Below are 27,975 nucleotides of genomic sequence, written 5' to 3'. Positions count from 1 at the left end.
TATAAATATATTGTCATGATTGGATTGGATTTCCAAGGTTTTAAATTTTGGATTGTGACGAAATAGATTAAGGAAGAGTTAGTATAACTTGAGGGCTCTAGGGAAGGAGTCGTCATGATCATAAGTTTATAAAAACCTTACCGGGACTTGACATGCCACAAATTCTCGAACGAGAAAGGTGCCTTCAAGATAGTTCCGACCCACACAAAAGGCAAGGCATAGACTGTTTTATGTGTTTGCTTACATATACATACAAACAAAAGGGTTGAGAGAAAAAAACAATGAAGGTAAAAGAAAAAAGTTAAGCATTTTGCTATGTTGGTTCTTCTTTTTCTTTTTCTCTTTGCATTTTATGGAGAAGAAGATGATAAGATAATACACAAAAGAGTGGGAAAATATGCAAGTTTCTGAAGGCCTGCCACCTCTGTGGGCTTTGACCTGAAACTGCATCTGCCTGCAACAACTTTCTTAATCAGGCATCATATTTACACACTTTCATTCAACAACCAATGCCTCCTTTTCCTTTGCTTTCCTTTTCTCACACTTATAAGCATCTCTCGTCGTTATCGACACGTGCTCATCACAAAACCACTAGTCTTCTTTCTTAATGTTACATGTAGAATGCGACAATTAGAGACAGTGTGAATCTCCACCGAGTAATCATACACCAATGATGTGCGCTAGCTGCAAAATCAGTCGAATCAGTCGAAAAAGTTTAACAATGGAAAATATGGGATTCTTCAACGAAGTGTATGAATCGGCTGGTTACTCACATTGAGATGGAGATGGAGATGGCACAATGGATGGACTCGTCGTGGACTTTTCGGGGTGGTTGGACTCACTTTTCGATGGTGGTTGAACATGAGCGTAAATGACACTTGGCAATGGAGTCGATGCCTGAGTTGGAGAGACATGATGTTGTTGTGATGGCGATGCAGCAGAATGAACAGGAGATATGCTGGGCGACGCAAGCGGGGATAAATAAGGTTGCTTTCCCTCTTTCCTACCAGATTTCCTCTTATATTGACAACCAGGAGGCTTTGCCTCGTAACTTCGCTTAGGCGATGCTGCACTTTTAGGGGCAGGCAACCCATATTCCGGTGCACCTGTCTCAGGCGCAGGGGCAGGTGAAATTACAGGCGTTAGAGGAGAATGATGGTGGTGATGGTGGTGAGATGGTGGATGATGGAAGTTATGGGACTGTGGTGTAGGAGCTGGAGAAGGTGACCTTATGGGGCCTTTCCCATCCATACCATTGAGGGAGTGTTTAAGAATCGAGGAAAGGCGAACTTGCTTCACTTTTCCAAACTCGGTATTATTCAGGCCGAGGTTGCTAGAATTAGAAACAGAGATGGTCTGAGCTAGCTGCTTCAACCGTTGCATCGATGGCGTATTTCCAACTTCTAGAAGAACAGATGACTGGACAATCGTTGGGGCAGTCACAGTCGACCCTTCCGCATTCCACAGTTTAATATACAAAATCTGCATTTAGAACAACACAACTAGATCAAACTCGAGCAGCAAGACATTTGCTAACTTTTACAATAAAAGTAAAATATAATTCAACACGAAACCTCGTAGGGAGCTAGTCGTAATCCCGCATCCAATTGGCTTGTCAGTTCACTGAAATGTACTTGAATCTGATGAATAGAGAAGTTCAATGTAAAGTTGAAAAGAATTTGAACTTTCTGCAAAAGAAATGCACTCTGAGGCGGGATTATCGTTATTCCTCCGGGGAATTTCAGTACTTCAAACGAAAACGCCTCCCCAAACATGGATTTAGTAATGCGGAGGAACGACTGATTTGTTACTAGACTTGCACAGGTCGACCTGATTAAACTCAGATAAGTTGACGGGATTTCGGGATCATCAGTATCTGGATCAATGCCGAATACAACTTTTGTACGGTTTGATCCTGATAAAGAGTTTAAAGATAGTATATCCACCTGATTTAGAAGAGCATAGGATCAAAACTCATTAAGATATAGAGGCACAATCAGTGAGAATGAAAAAGAGTAGATACTTTGATAGAAGGTATAGGGAACTCTTCAAAAATGTCGGTCCGGAGTCGCTCGATATTGTCTTCCAGCAAAGAAACTGGTCTCTCAACAACGAACGTTGCTACTATATCATGACCTGGAAACAAAAATTAACATAAGAGATACTGATATGTCGCACTTTCTTCATCGACGATATAAATTTTAGCTGCAACCCATAATATGTCGAGTTTTCGAGATAGAACGATAGAGTTAAGGAATTACTATTTCAATTACAGCAGCTCTAACTATGCCTATATAAGACAGTTTTGTGAATCTAAACAATTTTAAGAAGTTCACACACTACTTTTGCAACTATTATAGTCAAAACAACAATAAGCCAACAAAAACACGATCACCTCCCGTTCTAGTTAAGAAACTGTTGCATCGGCGGTTTCCACTGACCTCAAAGTACTCTGTTTGCAACAGTCTAGAACTGTGGAGTCAAAACCTTACTTTGACACATGAATACTGGGTAATATCCAACGCTACGGAGATGGAAATCAAATCACTCCATTTATACGAACCTGCTGAAATAAACTAAAACGCTAGTTTACGAACTTAGTCACATAACTCGTACTCAATTTTAAATTGATATGTACAAGTTAACAAGTGGTAGAGATCATTTGAAAAAACCAAAAACACTGTTGTGAATCGTTATATACGAAATGATTACGACAAGGCTTTTGAATAATGGAAGTGTTTGGACAAGGAGCTGCAACGAAAAGCTAAGAACTAAACCAAATCCAGAACTTCCTTGCACTCAAACACTCCCAAAATTATCATTACCAAACGTCCTTTTAACCCTATGGCTCGACCAACCTAACCATCTATCCACAGAGAAGTGAAAAATCATAACCAACTCTGAAACTTTTTTTTGTAAAATGGATGATCCATTTCGAATTACAAACATTGAGCTTTAAAACTAAACATCTGAGTATTATCCATGAGTAGAGGTGGATAAAAGTACTTGCATCCAATTAGTGAGACATGGGATCAAAATTAAATCGATTTTTTGACCAAATGATGTGATAAAGGTCAATCGATTCGAGTTTTGAACGATAGATCTTTTCTATCCTAGCAATGAGTTATCATGAACAACTCAACTAGCAAAATTTAGTTGAAGCAAGCAATCCAGGCCTCTATATTCTTTTGTAAGTAAAATTTATTGCCAATGATGAAGACATGTAATGAACTGAATCTAGAACAACCCTACAGCAACATTCAATGAGCTACCCAATGTTTAATAAGGAAAGGTGATAATCAAAGACTGAAAATCAGGGCTCTTCCGCTACTCAAAGCTACCATTAATTTCCCCTCTACCAAAACAAACCAAACGATTCAAATGGCAATACTCTAGCAGCGCACCGAGAGGAGCGCCGTAAAAAACTCATCAAATTCCAGATCAAAATTAGCCCAAATCCATCAAATAAACCAATCTCATTCGCTTAAATAGCCTCATTTTCCTCAGTCATCATAGAACGACAAACAATAAGCAAGAAACAAGCCACAAAATTAGAAAAGTCAAAGCCAGATTCTCAGAGCAATTCCCAGATCTAGTTACCCATCGACGAACAATCAAAACCCTAAAAGATTTCAGAATCGACGGAGAACCCCACCTCGATACGAGGGATTAAGACCCAGATCCTTTTGATCTGCATAATGGAAAAAAGGGGGCAGCCAAAAAACAGCAGAAACGAACAAGGCAACGGACAATAGCAGAATGAAGATGCATTTGAAGCCAATGAGCCTTCGAATTGAAACACACCCAGAACAGCATCGGCCTTGGGACTGAGCGGAACCGACGGCGGAGGGCGGTGGGTGTTCTCCGTCGTTTTTCCCCATCGGGAAGAATGGTGGGGAAGTGGGTCAAGGGCCATTCCGGCTCTGCTCCGCTGGGGATGAGTTGGGTGCGCCCATTATTGGGTTTGAGAGTGAGAACAAGAAGTGGGGAAGTGAAATTTGAATGTGGGTGTGTGTAATAATAAGATTGCGATGAATATGAAAGGTGTTAATGTCAAAAAAAAAAGGTGAGGAATCGCCACAGAATTGCTTGGAGATTGAAATTTCTACTTTACTTGGGGGTTTCTAACTGGTTTCCTTATGTGGGTCATTGAAATTCAAGTTGAAGATTTAAAAATATATTAGTTTTATGGATGTTTTGTGGGTTAGGGTTTGGATTGAAAATGAGTAACTTGAACAGTAAGAGAACTGCAAATGCCAACTCTACGCCTTTTGGGGCCTTTCCGATGGTGGACTGCTCACTTACCACCCATCTCTTTTTAATTCTTTTGAAATTCATTTGTTTTTTCAAATTGAAAGTTCACGACTTTATGGGTTAGTTTCTTAGTTAGTTGTAACAATATTTTTTAATTTGATTTCTTAACATAAATGTTACCAACTATACTATTCATTCGAAAAAGAATTCACGTGAATCTAATACCTTTCATCATTGGTATATGATGATAGTTTTTATGGATAACGTGACCATATCCTAGGGAATGTCGGACCATATGATGATAATTTTCATGGATAACGTGACCATATGTCAGGGAATGTCGAGCCATATCAACCCATCTTGAAAGGACCCGCATTGGTTTGTAGTCATAGTTTTTATGGGTAACATAACCATGACACAGGGAATGATTTTTGGTGCCATACCAACACATTTTGAAAGCCATGCCATAGGGAATGTCAGTCATACCAACGCCCAATGGTTTTTTGTGACAATTTTCATAGGGTATCTGATCATGTCATAAAAAATGTCTAAGTCATATCAACCCATCTTAAAATGATTTGCATTAGTTTGTGATAGTTTTCATGGATAACATAACCATGTGATAGAGAAGGTGAGTCATACCAGCATCTTGAAAGAACCGAACCAACAATTTTAAGATTTATTAAAAACATTACTTGAACGGGTAGCATCACATATTAACACATAACTAACCTAATTCTAAGATTAATATGAAGATACACTACCTAAAAATGATCTTCTACGATGAATTTGTTATCTTATAGTCTCCTTAACCTAATCTAGAAAATCCTATGAATTTAGAGATCACTTTAAAATTACTCAAATGCTTTCGATTTGTTTGAGCTCAATTTTGATTTTGTTGAGCAACTCCAAACGTAACAGTTGTTGGGATCTTAATACATGTATTTGTTGGTGTGACTGCATGTGTTGGATGTCACGGTTGTTGTTTCTTATTACTTACTAGCTTATAACATTATTTTTTAACGTTAATTTCAAAAGTTTTCCAAAACTTTAACCAATCTCGTTTTCTAAAGCTATTTTTCAAAAACGAGGTGGAGGATAAATCATAGGCCATTTATGCCACCAACTATCCAATTTTTGGGTGGTTGACTTACTCAAGTGCGAGAGTGAAATGATATGCCTTTTGAAGCTTCGAGTCACGGATCCACACGTGGATTCACCTATTAGGATTTCCTTGGGGCTCTAGGTGTAACTAACCTTTGATTTCTACTCTCCATGGCCCATATAAGTCATTACATTACTTGCACATAAGTCGGGGTGCCCTTATCTATTATGGGCTATAGGGTGAATCGAACATGTATGAAAGAGTCATCACTCTCTATAGGTATCTCTTAGTCTCCCTAATAAACTTCATTCGTATCTACATCTAAACGCTAGTCGAAAGCTTCCTAAGTGATACCTTACAAGCTCTCATCGCCATTCAAGGCTCTTAATAGTGTGAATAGACTCTAAGTGGGTGTAACACCTGAGTTCCGACAAAAATTCATTTTTTGATTTTTCATTTTAAGTTTAAACTTCTAAGATTTCCATGTTAAGTTCAAATTTCTAAGATTTTATTGAGTGTTTGAGAGGCCAAATTTTGATACAATCAAATTCAAGAAAAATATAAAAGAAAATAGGTAGTGACGAAGAAAAAGAAATAAAAATAAGCTCTAAATAGCCGTTTGAAGTTGAAATTTGATCGGAGTTTTTTAACAAATATTAAGAATGTCGAGCATATCAATTTTGGGTGTTTGATTGGTTGATATCAAATGTTAAGAATGTTGAACATATCAAATTTGGGTGTTTGACGGGTTGATATCCGTCAAGACATGCCATGTGTCACCCAACCAACACGACTTCTCCTCTCATTTAGCAAGTTTGTATGCATGTAATTGTGTGTTAGTTCTAGGTGATTGTTGGTATGTTTTATATCTCCCTAGTATAACGTGCTTCAGCCAGAATAAGATTAGAGCGTTAGAGATAGAGCAATTTACATGTTGACTTAGGTTAGAAAATTTCCAGTAGATCAAGCACACTAGGATTTTGAGCGATGATAGAAGTCTAGACCTAGGTACACCTAGAGAATCAGTAGACTGAACTAGAATGTGAGATGTGACCTCAACCGCCTAGACTGAACTAGAACACTAGGACCTTGAGCTATGATCAGAGTCAAAACACTTACAAGTGATGGTCACTCTATCGTCGAGAGAGGAAAGGACAAACACCATGATTCTGGAACCTACCCTCGAATAAATGACCTAGATGACTAAGAGTTGAACTCTAGTTCCACACGCGTGGTTGCATACAAGATACCTGTGAAGCATGCTCATAAAGAGATAAAGTCTCTAGATAACACGATTCAGAAGCTTCCTCAATTGTGGTATTGATTATGACTAGCAATCGGGTTAGGCTAGTAGGAGGCTTACTCGTGAATGGATTATGTACTCCCAAATAGGTTATATATAACTCATGAGTAAAAATGTCCAAGTGAACAACGTGACAAGGTGTCATGCTATGAAGAAAGATCTGAATTGGCCACATGAAAAGGAACTACAAGGTTATCATTAGGGAGACAATAAGAACCACAAGGGTCATGCCACGGAAAAGAATAGCTTGGTTCGAGTGTAGGGGGAGGGGAGTAGGCTCAAAGCTAGGCAGGTTGGGTAGACATAGTCCCTTCATAACTTTAATCATTGAAAATTTGAAAGGACGAGAGGCAAGATTGAGTAGAATGACTTGGCCTCGTGTAGATGCAAGTCGGTTGGGTCGTAGAAGATTGAACGTGCATGTACAGATGGAATATTTGGGTGAATAAACTTAGATTCTGCCCAAGTTGTATTTAGTTGAAGAAGATAAACTCCAACTAAGGTTCGACAAAGCCATAAAAGCAGAGCAAAAAATGAATATAGAACTTGAGTTTCCCTTAAAATTTGTCGTGAGCGTGTTAAGAGAAGTCAGATTGTTACATGGAGCTAATGGTCTAAAAATGTCCCTACCTTTTGCATTTATAGTATGAACATTTTGGTTTATATTTGGAACTAATTCAAACAATATTGTTATGGCAGCTTCACTTTTCAGCAGAGCTAGATCTCTAGCTTGTAGAACAATCGCCATTCTTCAATGCTCTCCATTTGATGCGGATCAAGCGCAGGAAGCGTCGTCTTCTCAACCAGTTTCAAAATGTTCCCCGTTTTCCCAAGAATGTTAGCTGCTTTTCTCACACTCTTCTCTCGTTTTTCAATCGCACTGTTCGAACACTTCGTTGATATCACTTTCTCCAAATTTGTCAGACACGCTCCCACAATGGCACCGATAATGGCTTCGATTTCTGTGAACAATTGCTCACTTGAGTGCCCGTATTTCTTTTCATATTTTAGTAGCATCGATTCACTTATTCTGTACATACAGTTCGCAGCCAGTACCTTGATCGGCCATTTTGAAGGACTTAGCTTCAAGCATAGATGTTGATTTGTCTTCTTCTCTGCCGAGTAGATTTTCTTTGCACAATTTGAAAGCTGTTCGAGAACTTCCTTTGGACTTTCTTTATGATGTGAAATTTTGTGGATGTCTATGTCCAGCCATTTATGGTGTAGATCGATCCCTAGCCAAACGATTTCGGCTGCTTTCTTTAGGTTTATGAAATCCCCTTTGGTGTCGAGGTGATCTTCGATGAGTCGTATGTATTTGAGACCTTCGTTTACTGCGCGTAACAAGTGTTTGATTAATCTACGATTCATGTTTGGAAGAGAAGTTGCTATGACTGTTAATGTCACCACAGGGAGCATCCAGCTATTTTGGGGCTGTTGGGAATCAAGACATGGAACTTGAAGATTGTCAAACTCTGCCACTCCCTTGAAACCTCGTGACATAATAGTTCCTTCCAGCAGGTGAATGAGAATCTTAGGTTTTTTCTTCTGCCCTTTCTGAATCCAGTGATGTGTGGCATGATAATTGTTTGCAATCATGAGATGAACTAGATCATCTTCACCTTCAAGATACAGAACAAAACGACTGAGATCCATCTTTGAATCAGTATCTACCTCTGACCCAGAACTGTTCATAGAAATTGTGTCTTTAAAACATAACTTGTTTTTCAAACTTTTGAAACAATCACAGAATGAGAAGATTCCTCCGACAAGGAAAATGGATATGAGTCGAATTACTTTACTTGTGAACACTATGGTTGTTTGTAGGATAATACATCCGTCCAGAAATTTGTTTTTTGTACTATGAACAAGCTTTCTACATCTTCTGTTTTTAACTTTGATGTTTAATGGACACTGCTTCATCTCTACCAGATATTGGATCCAATAGTTTTCTAATGTGAATTCCTTCTTGTAGCCCTCTTTTCCCAGCTTTGGACGCCTGAATTTTATGGCTGCAAACCATCTGATTGCTGGGGCAATAGTCCCTACTACCACTGCAACACACTGTATCACGAGGATAAAACTGATTGACCATTTATAATCCGACTGGCCATTGCAGAACTTAAAGGATTTCTTCGTTAAGTAAGATGTAAGAATGGCCTCTGCTAAAATTCCAGCACTAAGAAGGCAGATTGCCCCAGAAGCAGTACATGTAGCGGACCGACCCATCACAAACTGTGGGCTGCAGGTTTGAGCCATCATCCAATATTTTATCATACCCTCTTTGAGTCTTTCAACCGCTATTTTGCCTTCTTTTTCATTTGCTTTGCACTCTTTTGATGCTAATTCATGTCGTAGGCTATACTTCATTTCCAGGTAGCTTTTAGTTGATGGAACAACTAAAGCAGAAAAACTCAAGATGCCAAGCAAAACAAGCATCAAGATTAGAATGGAAACCTGTTCTTTCATATAAACATAGATCACTCCAGTTCCCATCTCCATACAGACGTTTATGATGAGAGTAATAACAAGAATCCCCAGAGCCATAATGTTCATAAAGATTTCCTGATTCTCCATAGATCCAAGAGAAGGCATACAATTAGCCATGATAGTGCACATCAACACAGCACTACTTAGCTTTGCAAGCTGATCCTCTCTGCCAGGCATGGAGGTGTTGAGATCCACAGAGAGTTTGATGGCCACAGCTATCAGGGTTAGAGAAGTAGAGTTAAGAGTGAAGAACTTACAAGGGAACCAGAATTTTCTGTGGCGAAAGCCGTGGACAAGATCGGCAGCCATTGCTAAGAGGCAGACCAAAGAGGCTGTGGCTATGTAGATGCCAATCCATGGCATGGGCTCGCTGAACTTGGCATCATTCAGGTATCCATCGTTGCTGCAACCAACCACTCCCATGTTTCTCTCTTTTTGAGCTTCCTTTTCTGCTTGTGTATCTGATCTGATCAATTTTATTCAATTTCTGCTCTATTGAAGAGGTGGTTTCTGTGTCAATCCTTTAAGTCTTTCCATTGTCTGGTTCAGTGCCGGTTATGATGAACATTTTCTCCTTTTATGAATAGTCAACGTGGGCCAATTACAATACTGGCCACTTCATAGCTTTAATAATTGAAGGGAAGTTCGAAGGAGTTTTCTATTTCTTAGCCCTGTAGCAGCCTGACTTTTAAAAGCATTTTGACATTTTAACCATTAAATTCAACATCTTGAGGGAGCTGTTTTGGACTTATGAAGATTAAAGAATGTGGACATTGGATTCTACAAGCTATTTATGGCTTATTGGAAGAAGTCGAAGTCCTAGAAAAATGTACATTTGTGAGATCTCACATCCGTTGGAGAAAAGAACAAAACATTTCTTATAAGGATGTGGAAACCTCTCTCTAATAGACACGTTTTAAAATCGTGAGACTGATGGCAATATCTAACGGGCAAAAATGGACAATATTTGCTAGTAGTGAGTTTGAGCGGTTATTGTTGGGTAGTTTTGGGAGTCCCATATAGGCTTAAGCTAAACTGCCTTGAATTCTTTTGTTTGCCTTTTCCTTTTGGTAGGACAAGATCTTTTTCTTTTTCTGTTCTTTTGAGTGGTAAAAGTTGGGAAAAACCGGTGAAATTTGTTGAATTAGTTTCAGGCGTTGACAGAAGTTTGAAGGAGAACATGACATTGAAAGATACCAATCAACTCCTTAAGATAAAATATTGTAGATGATTCTGAAAGATTTGGGTCGGCTAAAGCTTACGCTTCAACTTTTTTGTTATTTTTCATACTCTTCTTTTTATAAGTAGAATTGCTTACATTTAACCTACTTTTCCTAATTATTCCTTTTGTGTTTTATCATTTAAGGTGGAGCCTTTCTGGTGTAAACTGTAAAAGTTTTCTTGTTGGGTTGAGCAAGGTATGGCCTAGCTTTTCCTCTGTTGTGGGGGAGATTTGAACCTTTTTAGTTCGTTTAGTTCCAAATGGCTTGATTTTTTCATGATATACCCATTAGAATGGACGGCCACTTCTGTACATGATTGATGTAGTCACTATGTAGTGGGGGTCGGCAAATTGATGTGAAAGAGGCATGAGTGCAGTTCAATCTTGTTGTGTATTTTTTGTTTTTTTGGCTGCAAGGCCTCTTTCTCATCGATCAGTTCGCCTCCACTCAAGGGAAAGGTCTCCATTTCTACCGTACTTTTGTCTATCTTGACATGTATTGGTAGATGGTGAAAGAATTAAATTATACAGCATATTGGTAGATGTGATTGAAAGGTTTAGATTTGCGATCGGAGAAAAGAAGCTTAAAACATTTTTCTTGGCTTTGGAATTTTCAACACCCATAATGCTTCCAAATTTGATGATTCAAACAAATTGGCTTCATTCTCAATTTAAATGCTTTTTTTTTTTAAGGAGAAAACTAAAATAACATCATATCATTTGTTTATTTATTATTGTTTCGGATCAAGATTTTGAATTTTGATTGATCACATAATAGTTTCGATAATTTTTTGCATTTCTTGCAACATGGTCAGATTATTTGTTCTTTGCTTCTTAAGAATGAATACTATGCCCACTAATCAACCTAAGTCATTTCCATCTGTTTTATTCTCATTGAATTGTTCCAAGCAAGCACGCTTAACCTCTGAGTTTACATGAATGAGCCAAAAAATGAAAGGTGTATTTTGTTGGTATTGGTATTAGTTTTCATTTCTTTTAAGGATTGTCTTCATTTGAATGTAATCTCGGTTCATTCATGTACTTCTCTTTTTACTTGATTCATCTCTAAACCACATCTTTTTAAAAAGAGATATCACTCTAATACTAACCGTCTTTACTTGAGATTTTTTGACCCGAAATGAAATGAGGTGTTTCTAATTCAAATTTTCAAATTTTGAAAAATCTACATCTACAAATAAAGAGATGCATCTAACGGTTGATTATTGACTGACAATTGGATGGGCTTGGGTTATCAAAGCTCGGACGTCATGAAAAAGACAAAATATGGGATAACTTGAACGGCAAAAAAGTTTAGGGTTTTCAAATTTTGGTTGATTCGAGACTTATTCATAAGTTTGAAACCAATTAGAAATTTATACTATGTTCTCGAATTAATGTCACCTATTTAATATTGATTCATTATATGACCTAAGGTAGTCTAGAAAGGCTAAGCTAAGACAGAGAGGAGGTAACCAACCCGGGAGTTCCAGAAGGATTGAAGGAGAGAAGCTAGAAAGGTTAAGACAGAGAGGAGCAATCAAATTATGTCGCGTGAGGGTTAGATTTGAAACTAATTTCGTTAGATATCTCTAAAAGTAGATTGAGTCAATCCTGCCTAATAGTTAGACCTAATGTCAATCATATTCGAGCCAAAAGACATACAAGATTCTTCAATGAGATCATCTATGACAACTCTAGATGTGAAAAATCATTTAAAATAATTTACTTTAAATGTTGTCATGTACTTAAATCTTAGCCAATCGAACATCGTTTGTGCGGAATCCAAGCTTGCTCGACCACACACGCCGCTTGTGCGTGGATGTTCAATCGTATGCGACACAACCGACTTGCTTCTACATTAGGCAAAGTCATTCGGCTTGACTTTGCCTTTGCTCGAGGTCAAGGTCTTTCAATGCAACGTTGCATCTCATCTTGTCATCTCGATCCCCATCGACATGGTCCATATGTCTTGACGCCATCTCGAGCCTCAGGATGTCGTCGGACATCACAACTTGCTCGATCATACCATCGAGAACAAGTTCGCATGTCGCTCATCTCATTGAGACTTCTTGAACATCCATCCATCCGGGTTCTATTTAGGCATTGGCCCTCCAGTGCCCATGCTGTGTCATTTATGGATATTGTGCCAGATAGTAAGTGTATGTAGCAACCTCCAACACACGGGTTGGAGCACAATACCGGCACGCCCGTGCCGCCCGGTACTATCCTTGAAAAACCCATTTCAAAGGAAGTCGCCTGACACGCTCTCCCACACCGTGACACAAGTATGTGTCACAGGGTAATTCACTTAGGCCACAGGGCCTAGGAATGGTGTTCGTAGATTTATTTTAAGTTTAATAGTAGTATCATAAAAATAACATAATTTAAAACGGGAAAAGAGCCTCTACTATCAGAGAAAAAGAAATACAATTGCCCAACCCTAACCTAAGGGCTACCACTTGAATGCACAAATTTAACTATCCTGACTTGTAAGTCTTACCTTTACGTAGAAAAATAGTAAATATGGTTTGAGTATTTAAAAATACTCATAGTTCCACAATTGAGGTTCGAAAATGCAATCACATACCGTTATGGTTCGTGGTCACTCCTATCCGTGACTATTTTCTTGGCTCTACTTCTAGGGTTAGATGTGTAGTACTTTTCTACACATGGTTATTGCACGCACATGGATTCACTAGGGGTGCTCATAGGTATATCATGAACATGGTATCATAGCATACATAGTTTGACATACTGAAAATACATGCATCATATAAAGATAATAAAATATCACATCATATAAGTAACAACACGCATATAAGCTAAAAAGTATGTGTTATTCATACAACTCAATCTAGTCCAAAGGCGTGCCAACAGTAAGGTCACTCATCTCGTTGGTCTAAGCTGACTTCACTAATATCCTTAGTTGGTGTTAGCCTGATCTTGCTCAAAGATGTTCAATTACACCTATAGAGTTTCAAGACATCATATGAAAATTAATTCACCTACCTTCTCCCACGGATCTAAATTTGGCTCCAGATATTGTAAATTGGCCAAACAATAGCTATATTAATCTTAAAACACTCCCAAACTCATAAAAATGGCTCTATTCAAGTCGTTTAAGCAGGAGCCGAGTCAAGCGCAAGCCATAGTTGGAGGGCAAGCGAGTTGAAGTAGGTCATAGATTGAGTCAACCCGTGGTGCACGAATCATAGATTGGGTTGGCATGTAAGTTACGGATCAGGTGTGGTTCAAGAATCACTTATGTGTGGGCGATGTCATAGAGCTTTGGGCTTTTGGGTCGAGCGTTATCTTCATGTCTGTTTGAGGCTCCATGGGACGTGTCTCGAGTCGCTGGCATGAGATGGAATCTGAGGCTAACTTCTGGCCTCATTACTCCTTCGATGTGCCTCCTTTTGATGATGAATTCATGTCTGATTTTTTTTTTTTTTTTTTTTGACAATAAAGAAAGTCAATATTTTTAAGACCATGTATGTTATGAATGATACGAAATTCAACCCTGATACATGCCTTTAAGACTATGTGTTGAAAAATAATATGATGTGAAGAAAAATACAAAGGGGTTGTTTTACATGATAATGAATGAAAATGTTGGGACATTATGCATCATTGTGTATTCATGCATCGGTGAATGTCTCCTTATTATGATGGTACGGACGCGTACGTTACGAGGTAAGAAAACGATCATTATGTTTATCATAATGCTGTGATAATTGCTATATCTAATGGGTGTTTGACATCAACAGCTTTAGAGAATGCTCGCCTGACCATAAAAAGGGGCCCACGAGGTGTGCAAACCGACTAGTGGGTCCATACTCGCACATGTGAACTGTATGTAGAACAGTAAATACACATCCAATTAACCCGTTCAGGATAGTCGCCTAAGAAAATATAAACTGATATGATAGGTCTCACTCATATCAGAACGGATTAATTTAGATGTAGTCGTTAATTGATTCATGTATCATTTCTTTACTCAGGTGTCATAATTATATGGTAAACAAATGTTGGTAGTTTAAGCGTTTAACACGATTCTTTTCCATATGTAAGAGCATAATTGAAACCAATATGTTATTTACATAGTTAAAACATTATATTTAGGTTAATTTAATCAAACATGAACGTAACTCAATTGCTATAAACACATGTATCATCAATTAAGAGATCAAAGATTCAAATCCTTATGCTATGAAATTCTTGGGATTTGATCTAACACCCTTGTCGAAAAATCATACCTTTAGATCTAAATTATTCAAGAACGTTGTAATTAACCTAAGAAAAAGTTTTGGAACAAATTATCTTGATGATCAAGACTAAGAGTAAAGAAAACTCATTTATAAACTCGTGATTCGAATCATTCCATAAGATAACCTGATCAAAATTATTTGAATGACTCTAATATTCAAATCTAAATACAAGAAATGCAAAGGAACAAACTCATGCTTAACAAACAAACATGTAACTTTCATTTTTATATCCAAAATCTTCATACTAAAACAATATAAATGACTATTTATAGCGTTGAGTCTTGTCGTTCACTATGATATCTATGACATGATTAAGATACCTTATTTCGTTTCATCATGTTTGACGGTGTTTATGAATTAAACATGTAATTTAATATTTAATTTATTAGTTAATACCAAAATCCTTATCCGAACTGGGATCCGTACCCGGGACCGAATAAGCTCATATAGTAAGCCGGAGCTAATTGGGCTTTTAGGGTTTCTTCTGTCGTTAGAAGCTCTCCGTGGTTTTCGCTTCGTGTCGCTGATCTTTTACTCATCTCCAAAGCCATGACTGCTCAGACTCAGGAAGAGCTTCTCGCCGCTCATCTGGAGGAGCAAAAAATTAATGTAATCTCTCTCTCTTTGTCGTGTCTTCTTTTTGCTTGAACTGAAAAATTTGTCAGAAGGATCTCGGTTTGGAATTGATTCTTTTACTCCTCTAGTGTTGGTAGTGATTTGTAGTGGTTTGAAATCAGCTGCAGTGATGGATTTTCTTGTTTTAAACTTGTTTTATGACTTAAGACATTTCCTTGATCGATTCCGATGTTTTTTTTTATATATATGTTTCCAAATTCCAGTACATAAGAGTAATTTGCTTGGCTTGAATTCATTTTCGGTTTTAGTCTTGGAGGAGATTTGGCGTTGGTAACTGAATCTGACCTTGTTTCTTTTTTTTGAAAGCATTTGGAGTGTATTTAGTTGGAATGTCAGCATTCTAGAATCATATGGTTGTATTTAATGGTGTTAGTAGTACAATCAATCAAGAAACAAAATCTGGGGTTGAGGATTTGACATTACGTATTCTGCAACTGTTAGTTCTATTATAAGTAAAAGAGTTTTCTCAAATTTTTATTTTTACCTTACAGATCTAATTGGAATCAGAATTAATTTGTATATGGATCCGTAAAATTATATTTTCATGATTTTATTGCAGTCTGATGAACCTGTGATTGAGGTTGAGGACGGTGATGATGACGATGAAGAAGATGATGACAAAGACGAGGATGATGCAGAAGGTACGTTAATATTTTATCTATTAACTTTGTATATGAATTTCCTTATTAGCTCTTTAAGTTCTCCAATTTTTGCTGCATTGTGCATATAGTAGTAGTGCATTATTGTTAAGAATTTTTCAAATTCTATCTATTCATTTGGTTAACTTTGCTATAATATGTGGAAACTCAGTTATTTTAAACGATTGAGATACATTCATTCAACAGCTTTAATACAAGGTGAATGCGGCAAGGAGCTTTAGGAGTTGAGTTATTGTTTTCATTAGCATTTTCTTCACACGGATGCTTTCTAAAGCAATAAATGAGTGTACTTTTGGGATTCTTAATGTTATTTGCTTATAATTCTGCATGTGGAGCTTCGTAGGGCATGCATATATGTTTGTGTGTGATCATAATATAACTTCTATAAACGAGTTTAATTTGTATGGACAGAAGTGTGATTAGTAAATTTTAGGCTAAATTAAAAATATTATTGAACTTTGCTCTTTGTTTCAAAAGGTTTCTTATTCTTTCAATAGTTGCAATATTTTTGTTGATATTTCATAAATGTTTCAAAACTAGTATTGAAATAAAAATCTATTAGAATGTTAGATGAAAAATGGATGTGACAGTAACTTGGAATTATGTGGTGGTGAGTAGAACATGCTTGGATTAAATTTCAATAAATGACATTTAGACACATTGACTTTTCGTCCAATATTTAAGTGGTTTTTTCTACTCCAAAGTTAGTTTTGAAACTTTTATGTAAGGTCCGGAGTAATGTTGGATCTCTTGGAATAAGAAAGGTATTTGTCAAACAAATGACAAAATTTAGAGGTATTTTTGTAATATAGCCTAAATTTTATCAAGCTAAAACAAATAATTTATGTCCATGTCTTTGAGATCCCACATTGGTTGGGAGGAAGAACGATACATTTTTCATCAGGGTGTGAAAACCTCTCTCTAATAGACGCGTTTTAAAAACCTTGAGAGGAAGCCCGAAAAAAAAGTCCAAAGAGTGGACTTGGGAATTTACAAATGGTATCAGTGTTGGTAGATGTGCCAGCGTGGAGGCTGAGCCCCAAAGAGGGTGGACACGAAGTGGTGTGTCAGTGAGGATGTTGGGTCCAAGGGGGGTGGATTGTGAGATCCCACATCGGTTGGGGAAGAGAACAAAGCATTTTTCGTAAGGGTGTGGAAACCTCTTCCTAGCAGGTGCGTTTTAAAAACTTTGAGGGGAAACTCGAAAGGGAAAGTCCAAAGAAGACAATATCTAGTAGCGGTGGCCTTGGACCGTTACCATTTCCATTTAGTTTGAATCTTTCCTTGATGTTTTTCAGTCTCTTAGTCTCTCGTGTTTGTGTGTTGCTGAAGGGTTACTAGATTGGTAATTTGGTACATGTCGTGAGTATGGAATTTCTTGTGGCAGGGCATGGAGAGGCCAGTGGCAGGTCTAAGCAAAGCAGAAGCGAAAAAAAAAGTCGCAAAGCAATGCTGAAACTTGGAATGAAGCCGATCCTCGGTGTGAGCCGTGTCACAGTCAAGAAGAGCAAGAATGTTGGTTTTCTCTAAGTCCCAAATCTGATTTCCTAAATTGATTCAACCTAAATACATCTAACATCTATGAAATTTTCCCTGCAGATTCTTTTTGTCATTTCAAAACCAGATGTCTTCAAGAGCCCCAATTCCGACACCTACGTTATTTTCGGGGAAGCAAAGATCGAAGATTTGAGCTCCCAACTACAGACCCAGGCTGCAGAGCAGTTCAAGGCTCCTAATTTGAGTAACTTAACAACAAAGCTTGAGCCAGCAACTGTTGCTGCTCAAGACGACGAAGTAGTCGATGAGACCGGGGTCGAACCCAAGGACGTCGAACTAGTGATGACTCAAGCTGGGGTATCAAGACCAAGGGCCGTGAAAGCACTCAAAGCAGCGGATGGCGATATCGTGTCTGCTATTATGGAACTTACAAATTAATAAGGGCAGGCAGGAGGAGGATGTTTCTATATGGAATGTTGGAATCTTTTTCCCCAAATGTTTCACCTGCTGAATTTGAAGTCGAGAAATTTGAATGTACCGTAAACTTTATGTTAGTTTTTATATGTACCTTATGCTGATCATTAGCCAGACTATGGGGGGTTCTCGGGTATTCATGAAGCTATACAAAAATTATTCGACAATGAACTCAATTCAACCCAACATTTTTAGATTGTATCGGTTAGTTTGGGTAATTTATTGATTAACTCAACCTTTCAATTCAATCTAACTCAAATTGTACGGATTAGTTTTGATTGAATTTCAGGCCCTAATACGGTGTGGCTTGAACCTAGACCTCGAAGATTACATGCATATTAGAGTTAAGTGATGCCATATTTTTTAATTCCATGGATTAAATGATACCATATGCATATATATCTATAGGCTAAGTAATTCAATAACGGCCCACTATCAATTTATGCCCAAAATCTTTTAACCCTAGACCGTGCCCGGACCCGGACCCGGACCCGAATTTGGTCATTTGGGGGATCCAATATAAACGATCGGAGCTATTTGGGTTTTAGGGTTTCTTTCTTCGTCCGACAAACATTTCGCTGTGCTTTGTCTCTTCGTCTCGCTGCTCTTTCTACTCTCATCCCTATCGCCATGACTGCGCAGACCCAGGAAGAGCTTCTCGCTGCTCATCTCGAGGAGCAGAAGATTAATGTATCTGTCTCTCTCTCTCTCTCTCTCATGTCCTTGTTTGTTTGAAATCCATTTGATTTTCTGATTAGTTGGTATAGTACTATTGTGGTAGTTTGATATCAGATGAAAATACGAGTTTTCTTTTCTTTTGAACTCAGTCTAACAGTTTCATTTCGTTTTTGGGTTGTTAGATGTAGATCATTTATTTAGTTCCTATCTTAGAAGCGATTTCTATTGGTTATAAGTTTTTTTTCCGTGTGTAGTCTTGGAGGAGATTTGGTTTTCTTGATGGAATCTCTTAATTGCTTGTATTTTTGGTGTAGAAATAAAATAAGTGGTAGAGGATTTAAATTTAGAATATTGTACAACCTTCAGAAGATGTAGATATTCGATGCCCCACATACCAAGATTACTTAAGAAGCTTGCTCAACATGTTTACTTTTATTATACCTATTTAGCTGGAATGAAATTCGACCCTGTAAATTTATATTGTTCTACCAACTATCTTGTAGCCTGACGAGCCTGTAGTTGAGGATGACGACGATGACGATGATGATGATGAAGATGATGACAAAGATGACGTTGATGCAGAAGGTATATGCATATTTAAACAAGTAACTAAGTATGAGGATCCTCGTATTAATTCTTAAGTTATGCATTTTTTTTCACTTCGGATGGTACTGTTAAGCATTCAGATTGAATCATTATTTAATTCAGCATTCGGTCTCAAGTAGAAAATTCCTTTCAAGTTGAACGAGACAGCTTGTGGCTGGATTATTCAGGAGATATATGGTTATCATATAACTTCAGTAAATGAGTTTAGGATGTGTTTCCTTACACGTTGCCTTACTCATTCTCCATATTATGTTAGTTTGTGTTGTTTCCTTGATACTTTGATTAGAACATGTTGTGAGCATGGAGTTGTTGGTTGCAGGCCATGGAGAGGCCAGTGGCAGGTCTAAGCAAAGCAGAAGCGAAAAGAAGAGTCGCAAGGCAATGTTGAAACTCGGGATGAAGCCAATCCCTGGTGTGAGCCGTGTCACAGTCAAGAAGAGCAAGAATGTTAGTTTTTCCTTATGTCCAATATTTGATTTTCTAAAATATTGTCAGTTCGATAATCTTGCTCACATTTCGGATATATCTGATACCTATGATCACCATTTCCTCGCAGATTCTTTTCGTCATTTCGAAACCAGATGTTTTCAAGAGTCCCACTTCTGATACCTACATTGTTTTTGGGGAAGCCAAGATTGAAGATTTGAGTTCCCAACTACAGACTCAAGCTGCAGAGCAGTTCAAGGCACCAAATTTGAGTAACTTGACATCAAAGCCTGAGCCATCAGCCGTTGCTCATGAGGATGAAGTAGTCGATGAGAGCGGGGTTGAACCCAAGGACATTGAACTGGTGATGACTCAAGCTGGAGTATCGAGACCAAGGGCCGTGAAAGCACTCAAAGCAGCTGATGGTGATATTGTATCTGCTATAATGGAACTTACAAATTAACCAGTACCAGTAAGATGTTTTTGTATCAGAGTGTTGGTTCCATCTTTACCCTTGTGTTTTACCTGCAGAATTTGATGTCGTGAGATTTTGAATGGTTCTGTAAACTTTCATATTAGTTTTTATATTACCTTGTGCTGATTATTAGCCACAATTTTAAAGCCTGCTGGGATTCTAATGTTATGTGCATTATGATCTAAGTTTTTGATTTTATCATTTTGAGGTTTATGGTGGACGAGGTATAGTATCGATCGACTTTATGGTGGACGAGCCAGTAGTTTAGCATGCACGAGGCATAACTTGACATGACGTTATGGATCTAATTCCTTGTAGATGAAAATCTAGTATTGATTGACTTTATTCCACAATGTCTCATAGCGAGTCACTTAGTCTTAAAAGTAGAATGAGGTTGCATCTCACGGATCATGAAAATAACTGTGATGGTTTAATGTGCTTAGATGAGCTAACAATTTTAAGCGTGCTTTAGGATTCTCTGTGTAACTGTGATGGTTTAATGTGCTTAGATGAGCTAACAATTTTAAGTGTGCTTTAGGATTCTCTATGTAACTGTGATGGTTTAATGTGCTTAGATGAGTCGATGATGATGATGTATCACTATTATTACAGTAGGCCCTATTGAGACAACCATGAGAAATCATGGAAAACTATCATAGTTGAACAATGATGAGGTATTATGATACGATACGAGCCTCAATTGGGCTAGAACATGATGAATTAAGAGCTACATGCAAGTCATCTGGCTCGACCTTGCCTTTACTCGCAGCCAAGGTCTCTCATATGCAACTTCGTATCCATATTCTCATCTTGGTTTCTAATTCCATGGCCTTCATGTCATGATATCCTCTCAAGCCTCGTGATGTAATTGACTATCTAGCTTACTTGAACATGTCCATCGAGAATGGACCCATATATCGTTCATATTATAAGGGCCTCTTGAACATCCATCATCCTGGTTCTATTGAGGCATGGATCCTCCCATGTCCATGCTAAATCATTTGTGAAAGCCATACCAGATAGCGGATGCATATTTCAACTTTCAACACACGGGCTTGGGCGCAATGTAGACACATCCATGTCGTTTGACACTGTCATTGAAAGATTCATTTCAATGGAAGTTGCCTGAGGTACTGGTCTCGCAATGCTCGCCCTCACTGTAACACACGTATGTGCCACAAAGTATCTGGCTTAGGCCACATAGGGGTGGCTGAGAGCTGACACCATGCCTCCTCCTACGGTACATTTTGAAGCATTTCTAATCTTTCTGGAGTAGACGTGATTTTGGCTAGTGGCATACGACCCTGTGGAACGTCTGTCATGTGTCCAATTGACACGAATTTTGGTGAGCCTTCATCTTTTATATAGATGGACTTAACTTTAGAGTCGCATGTTGAAAATCATATCGAAACCTTGACTTCTGAGGTTATGTTCTGGAGGTCTACTCAGCTCTGTTCGAGCTTGTCTTCAACATTCATGTCGCTTTGTTCTCCCCATTTTACTTATACCTCAGCTTGACTTTAATGCACACTCTTCTTGATGTATTGAATAATACACCATCCTCCTCGGTCGTGTCATGAGACTTGTCTGTCTCGACACTCACATGGTCGGATGGGCACAATTTGAGAGTCACTACCTTGTCAGTCTACGTGTGGAAGTCACAACCTATTGTCTTTATAGCATAGTTGTGACATTCTTCCCAATTTAAACTAGTCAACATCCTCGATGACTAACTCGGAGGCACAATCGCATCGTGGATTGTGATAATCTCCCCCATTTAATCTCGACATCGTCTCGATGACGACTAAAACATAAAACAGACTGCTAACTTGACTCGCTAAACTTTATCGTACTCCAAAATGAATACGAAAACTTGCGCACTACTTTTGGTCTATCCCACTAATGATATTCTCTCGATAGCATAATCAAGACAAAACATAACCGCCTGATGGTTGTAGGCTTCCCAGTAGAGACCTAACTAGTAGAGACCTAACTTGCCCTTCTCATTGACTTGGCCTGGGACTCACTAGATAATCAATGACAAAACTAGCATATGCATTTTTTCACCTAAATTAGAGGGAGCGCACCCCGAACATGGTCACTTTGGCCTCAACCATCATACTCTCGTAGTCACACAGAGATTTGAATCATAACGTTTTCTCGTCAGGGCCAGAACCCTTTTTAGAAGCAATGTCTAGAAGCTGTATACAGCCTCATGTTGGCACTAGACTTCAACCAACTTCTCATTTGGCCACCAGTACGTGGCAAATGCTACAATGACACTTATATAGTCTTACTACAACTTAGTTCTCTACGTTGTTCATGTCCAACCTGATGTTATCTTCTCGAGCGGATGCTTGTCTCAACATTCTTGTGAAGCCTCCCACTGTAAGCACTAGGCGATGGCTCAAAGAATACACGTGTTCTTGATTCTTGGAGCAATTCTACAAGTAAGCAACCCATTTTCTCGGTCATCCCTATCTTGTCGATGCTAAGCTAGGGAGATGTGACTAGTTGTCAATTTTTCTTATCCAAGTTATATGCTATCAAAATTGTGGTCGATGCTTATTCACTTATAGCCTATAACATTACTTTCTTACAAACTCTTTCTAACGTATTTCCTCACTCACGTCTCATAGAACATTTTCTGCCAAACATGACTCGAGGCTCGATCATACATCAAAATTGTCAACAAACTTCAATTTTGACACAACTGACTTATATGTCAGGTTAGAACAAGTGTCACACTATCGTTGTCTCAATACCGAAAGAGTGTGATTGTGCCATAGGGTAGAGTAGGGACGAAGACAAGAAATACAAACACAGTCCCTGGCCTCATTTATCTAATAAGAAAAAATCTCTCCCTACTCCCACCCTTATTCTTCGTTTAAATGAGAATTTCCTACCCCATTCGAGATGGGTTCTCACGGATCCCGAACCCTATAAGATAAAGGAATACCTTTATTGTTGACCACGCCCCTGCCCCTAATTCTAGTGTGACCTACTCGATTGTTGTAGTATACATCTAGATAATTGAGAATTTGGTGTAATTTAGTCAAATCTCCACTTCTATCTCGAGGCAACTCACTAGAATTCTCGCAAGCAACCAACAACCTTTTCCTAAAGAAACAATTACAAAATTAACGATCAACTACAAACGAGAGAGAATGCCAAAAAAAAAAAAAAAAAAAAAATTTAATGGATAAATTAGAATTTTTTTATCACTTTTAGAACCCGACTTTAAAAAAGATTGTCATATTCTTCTAAAATAGATGATCAATCTCCATTCATTCGTCTCTGCTACCTTTTATGGATTCTTAAGCTTTTACTTTATTTTTTATATTTTTTTATGAATTCTTCAAATATTCTTAATCTTCCTACCAGTATAAAAGATAGAGTTTGATTGTGAACCCTAATCTCGAGTTAAGTCAGTTGACTCGACAAAAAAAATTCAATATACAAAGCAAAATAAACTTTTTAAGTTCTAAAAATTCAACAAATCTAAACAAAAAAAAAAAAAAAAAACAAAAAAAAATCTTAATTCTTGGGTTAAATAGTTGGTGGGACCTAATATTTATATTTATATTTTTATTATAATTTTAGTGATTCCTACAAATTTCTTCCATTTTTCTCCTAATTCTTTTCATTTATTTATAAAACGATAGTTTATATATATATAAATATATTAAATAAGTAAGATTTTTTAAAATATTTCTTAAATTGAAAGAACACATGTTTGGATGGTTTGGAGTTGTCTATTTGTATTTTTTTTTTATATAATATTAATTTCTTAATTTATTTATATTTATTTTAAGTTTTATTTTATAAATATTTTGTATTGTATTTTTTTTTTTTTTTTTTTTGGAAGCGTAAAAATCAAATCTTTGATTTCAAATAATTAGTCTCTTTCTTTACTAAGATTGGATTATTGTCGTGTTTTTATTTAATGTATTAATTAATTAAATCAATTTTCACTTTTATAATAATACATATTTTAGATTATTTAAAAAAAGAAAAATAAAATAGTTGACGTTTAAGAATAGTTGACGTTTGTAACCAATATCAATAATAAGTTTTAATTTGGAAATGTTTGATATTTGAGATTTATGAGATTTTAATTATTAATGTTACAATATAATAATGATTTTTAAAATAATAATAAAAAAAACAACCTGACAACCCATCAAATCCAACTTAAATTCGATGTCTGTTGCTGGTGTCATTGGTCCAACCAACTCAAAATTTTGGGTTTGTCCAAAAGATTTTTTTAATTCAATCGAACCCAACTTGTATACATTAAGAGTGTACATGGTCTGGGTTTGGTTGGGTTGAGGGAATTTTTTAACCCAATCCAAAAGTTCGGGTTGGTTGGATTGGTAACCTAACCCAACTTTTGAAATGTTCTAAAAATTTTATCTATTCCACATCTTTCCTAAACTATAAAAAAATACCAAGTAATTGACAGAAACGGAAAGAGAGGGATTCGAACCCTCGGTACAAAAAACTCGTACAACGGATTAGCAATCCTACGCTTTAGTCCACTCAACCATCTCTCCCCAAATTGAAAAAGGATAATTACTATGATACATAGTATAAAAAATAGGTCCACTCAACCATCTCTCCCCAAATTGAAAAAGGATAATTACTATGATACATAGTATAAAAAATAGAAAATGAAGGCTTGAAAAAAGCCCTTCTTTATCTCTCTTTATTATCTTTATCTACCCTTTCATTATATGGATATATAATTATATCGATATATATAATTATCTAGATATATCGATGGATATCGATAAAATCGATAAATACTTTTATGAGCAATTCCATTTAGATAAATTAGATAAAGTAAAATTTTCACAACCCAACCCAACTCTCTATTTTAAATATTTTTATTTGGTTAGAGTCAATCCGAGGGTTTTGCCCCATGAACCCAAAACCGAGACGAGTCAGTTCCAATTTAGAAAAATGAACCCAAACCAACCCGAAAAGGTAATCCAACCTAGCTCAACCTTTACAGTTCGGGTTGGGTTGGTCCGGGTTCATTGGACTTCTCGATTTTTATCATTTTACCTATTAAAAAAGGGAAGGTTTCCCTAAAAATGGGAAAAGATAAATGGTGTATGGTCCACTATTGTTAGAGATAAATTATTAGGGAGGCCATATGCAGTGATCCATTGAATTATTACAACCCCACATCTTCTTTTCTGCCCTAATTTGGATTCTTTTGTATGTCTAATACAATTATTCATCTATATTCTTACATTAAATATTTCAAATTAAAGTAAAAAATCATCTTTTACTTCCCGATTGTGATCGAATGCAGAAGCTAACTACAATGGACTATCGTATAGCTCCACGAAAAATACTATCAATTATTTAGGATTACATGTTTTTACCTCAAATTTTTTTGGAGAAGAGTGAGTATTTAAAATACTAAGTAAATGACCCGACTATTGAGATTAGAAAATGCATACAACACATGCAATACGACTATAAGTATCATAACTGGTGAGATTTTATATGTATATTACTTCTATATACATGACTCATGTACATACACATGAACCCATTAGGCTAATATCACTATTATACTCCTTAGCCATAGCTACGGGTCTATGTATTGCTTGCATAGGTAGAACAAACATAAAAAAGAGAACACAAGATAAAGTTGCGTACCTGTATGCATATGACCACAACATGAACGAGGTCCCACGATATAAAAGCAATAGTTCATTGATATGGTACAACATATCATATTTTTATATAGAAAGCCATACTCATAACTCACGTGACCGACATTCTATCATCCATCACTTAATCAATAGGGCTATTAGCCTCAATAACTCAGGTCTAATCCTTGCAGTAACACATGCTAATCATATAACAATCCATTCATTCAACCAAATCCTAATTGCTTATGGTCTGAACAATCGTAGTAAAGGTGTTGAGAAGTTGAACTCCAAACTTTGACCATGTGGTGGCTACTCTAGAAGAAGCTAAGGATCTATTAGTACGTTATGTTGATGAACTAATGGTCTCTCTTCAAACTCATGAGTTATCAATAGATCATAAGAAAAAAAATAAAGAAATGACACTTCAAGTGAAGAACTACCGCCACCAACAAAGGGAAAAATGTTCATTCGACGTGTAGAGGTCGTAGAAGAGGAGGATTTTGTGACAGCCTTGGTCATGGTAGCAGGGGTAGAGGGAGAAATGATTAACAAAGACAGTTCGATCTTCACTGTTTAACATCTATAAATACCGTTCTACTCTATGAAGTTTTTATCCCAGCAATCCCAAGCAAAGTAAAGTGCATTAGTTTATATAAAGGAAAAGAAAATTAATTATGGTAAGATAAAACGGTTGGTAGTGTTCAATTTGTGCGTGATTTAGGGTATAATTTATTAGGTAATTGATGACAGTTCTATTTCATGACAACACGTGTCATTAAAATAAGAAATCTGGCCAGAAAGTTCAAATTCTCACCACTTCAAATAAGATGTTTTCATTGGATGCTTCTAACGTGTGCAATTTTTCTCTTGATATGGGTATATTCGTATAAAGGGCATAAAATCACTCTGCGATAAAAGTATGAGTTTTAAGGTTACCAAAAATGAATTCATCTAGAAGCATGCATTTATGGCAAGCAAACTAGAAAGTTGTTTCGTGTTGGAAGAGCTAAAACAACTTTAAATTGTCTAGAATTAATTCATGTTGATTTCTGTAGGTAAATGCAAACCAAATCTTTCCGTGGAGTTAACAACTCGTTACACTCTATAAAAAATGAAATCACTGAACGAAAAAATTTAATTGTTGTGGAGATGACAAGAAGTATGTTACAAGTAAGGAAACTTTCGAACCAATTTTAGAGAGAAGATGTAGTCATTTGTCTATCTATTAAATTAAATCGAACTTCTTATGAAGTATGACATAGAAGGAAACCATTTGTAAGTCATTTACGAGTCTTTAACAGTGTTACTTATTCTTATTATTTTGACGTTTATTAAATCAAAATCGAACTTCTTATGAAGCATCTCATAGAAAGAATAGTGATAGAACATCATGGTAAGAGGGATGCCGACAATTGAAAAGATTAGAACATGGGGGATGGATGATTTACCAAATGAAAGAAAAAAAAAAATCAATTAACTTGAAAAGGGATGCGCAACGACAAGGTCTGGATTTTAAAGAAGTTTTCTCTCCAGTAGCACGCTTTAAAAATCTAAGAACGGTTCTAACATTAATAACAGAATTGTGGTTGCCTGTTTATCAGTTTGATGTCAAGTCAGCATTCTTTAGAGAAGATTTACAAGTAGAGGTCTGTGTAGCACAACTAGAGTGATCCGTAAAGAAAGACAAAGAAATGAAAGTATACAAGCAGAGAAAGCTATTGCACAGATTAAAACTGGCCCTCGAGTGAATTTGAGATGCCATAGATATGGGTTTACTACGCTATTTTCTTGGTCTTGAAGTATATCAAGTTGAAGATGAGATTTTTATTTCAGGAAGAAAATACGTTGAAGATATTATGAGCAAATTTAGTATGCTCAATTGTAAGAGAAATTACAACATGAAGATAGAGTAGAAATGACAGATGCTAGATGCTTGACAGTTCAGAAGCTTGGTTGGTGGATTGATTTACTTAATGCACACACGACCTCGACGTTGCATTTTCTATTGGTGCTATTTCCAAGTTTATGTAATAGCCTTCAAAGGTTCATTATAGAGTAGCAAAATGGGTTGTGTGTTATGTTGCTCGAGCTATGAAGTACGAAATTTGGTATTCGAAATCTTCTAATTTCAAATTGTATGGGTTCATAGATAGCGAATAGGTTGGATTGCTGAATGATAGACTGAGCATTAGATTAGAGTAGTCCATTAG

General features: G+C 36.9%; 3 protein-coding genes across 7 annotated transcripts; 1 reads left to right on the top strand and 2 right to left on the bottom strand.

Moving 5' to 3' along the window:
• Nucleotides 1–111: 111 nt before the first annotated feature.
• LOC111466276 lies at nucleotides 112–4,156 on the bottom strand. Of its 3 annotated transcripts, none has more exons than XM_023110889.1 (5): nucleotides 3,655–4,156; nucleotides 2,024–2,132; nucleotides 1,575–1,946; nucleotides 774–1,482; nucleotides 112–684 (listed from the first exon to the last, which is right to left on the bottom strand). In XM_023110889.1, exons 1-5 carry the CDS (start codon nucleotides 3,879–3,881, stop codon nucleotides 611–613), a joined length of 1,491 nt encoding a protein of 496 aa, XP_022966657.1. In that variant the 5' UTR covers nucleotides 3,882–4,156; the 3' UTR covers nucleotides 112–610. The 3 variants fall into 3 exon arrangements, with proteins under 3 accessions (XP_022966657.1, XP_022966656.1, XP_022966658.1); XM_023110888.1 differs by having other exon boundaries at nucleotides 2,024–2,136; nucleotides 3,656–4,156; XM_023110890.1 differs by having other exon boundaries at nucleotides 780–1,482; nucleotides 2,024–2,136; nucleotides 3,656–4,156.
• A 3,116-nt stretch (nucleotides 4,157–7,272) lies between these two features.
• On the bottom strand, nucleotides 7,273–9,928 carry LOC111466274. The gene has a single exon (XM_023110886.1). The coding sequence runs from the start codon at nucleotides 9,573–9,575 to the stop codon at nucleotides 7,380–7,382; it is 2,196 nt and encodes a 731-aa protein (XP_022966654.1). The 5' UTR covers nucleotides 9,576–9,928; the 3' UTR covers nucleotides 7,273–7,379.
• Nucleotides 9,929–15,100: 5,172 nt separating this feature from the next.
• On the top strand, nucleotides 15,101–20,259 carry LOC111466199 (nascent polypeptide-associated complex subunit alpha-like protein 1). Of its 3 annotated transcripts, none has more exons than XM_023110785.1 (4): nucleotides 15,101–15,251; nucleotides 15,838–15,919; nucleotides 17,325–17,452; nucleotides 19,749–20,259. In XM_023110785.1, exons 1-4 carry the CDS (start codon nucleotides 15,192–15,194, stop codon nucleotides 20,079–20,081), a joined length of 603 nt encoding a protein of 200 aa, XP_022966553.1. In that variant the 5' UTR covers nucleotides 15,101–15,191; the 3' UTR covers nucleotides 20,082–20,259. The 3 variants fall into 3 exon arrangements, with proteins under 3 accessions (XP_022966553.1, XP_022966551.1, XP_022966552.1); XM_023110783.1 differs by lacking the exon at nucleotides 19,749–20,259 and adding an exon at nucleotides 17,537–18,079; XM_023110784.1 differs by lacking the exons at nucleotides 15,101–15,251; nucleotides 15,838–15,919; nucleotides 17,325–17,452 and adding exons at nucleotides 18,436–18,598; nucleotides 19,090–19,171; nucleotides 19,512–19,639 and having other exon boundaries at nucleotides 19,749–20,256.
• The last annotated feature ends 7,716 nt before the right edge of the window (nucleotides 20,260–27,975 follow it).

Source organism: Cucurbita maxima, unplaced genomic scaffold, assembly GCF_002738345.1.
Source record: "Cucurbita maxima cultivar Rimu unplaced genomic scaffold, Cmax_1.0 Cma_Scf00030, whole genome shotgun sequence".
NCBI lineage: Eukaryota > Viridiplantae > Streptophyta > Magnoliopsida > Cucurbitales > Cucurbitaceae > Cucurbita > Cucurbita maxima.
The sequence above is the reverse complement of the archived record's forward strand: the minus strand, read 5'-3'. Positions and strand labels throughout refer to the sequence as shown.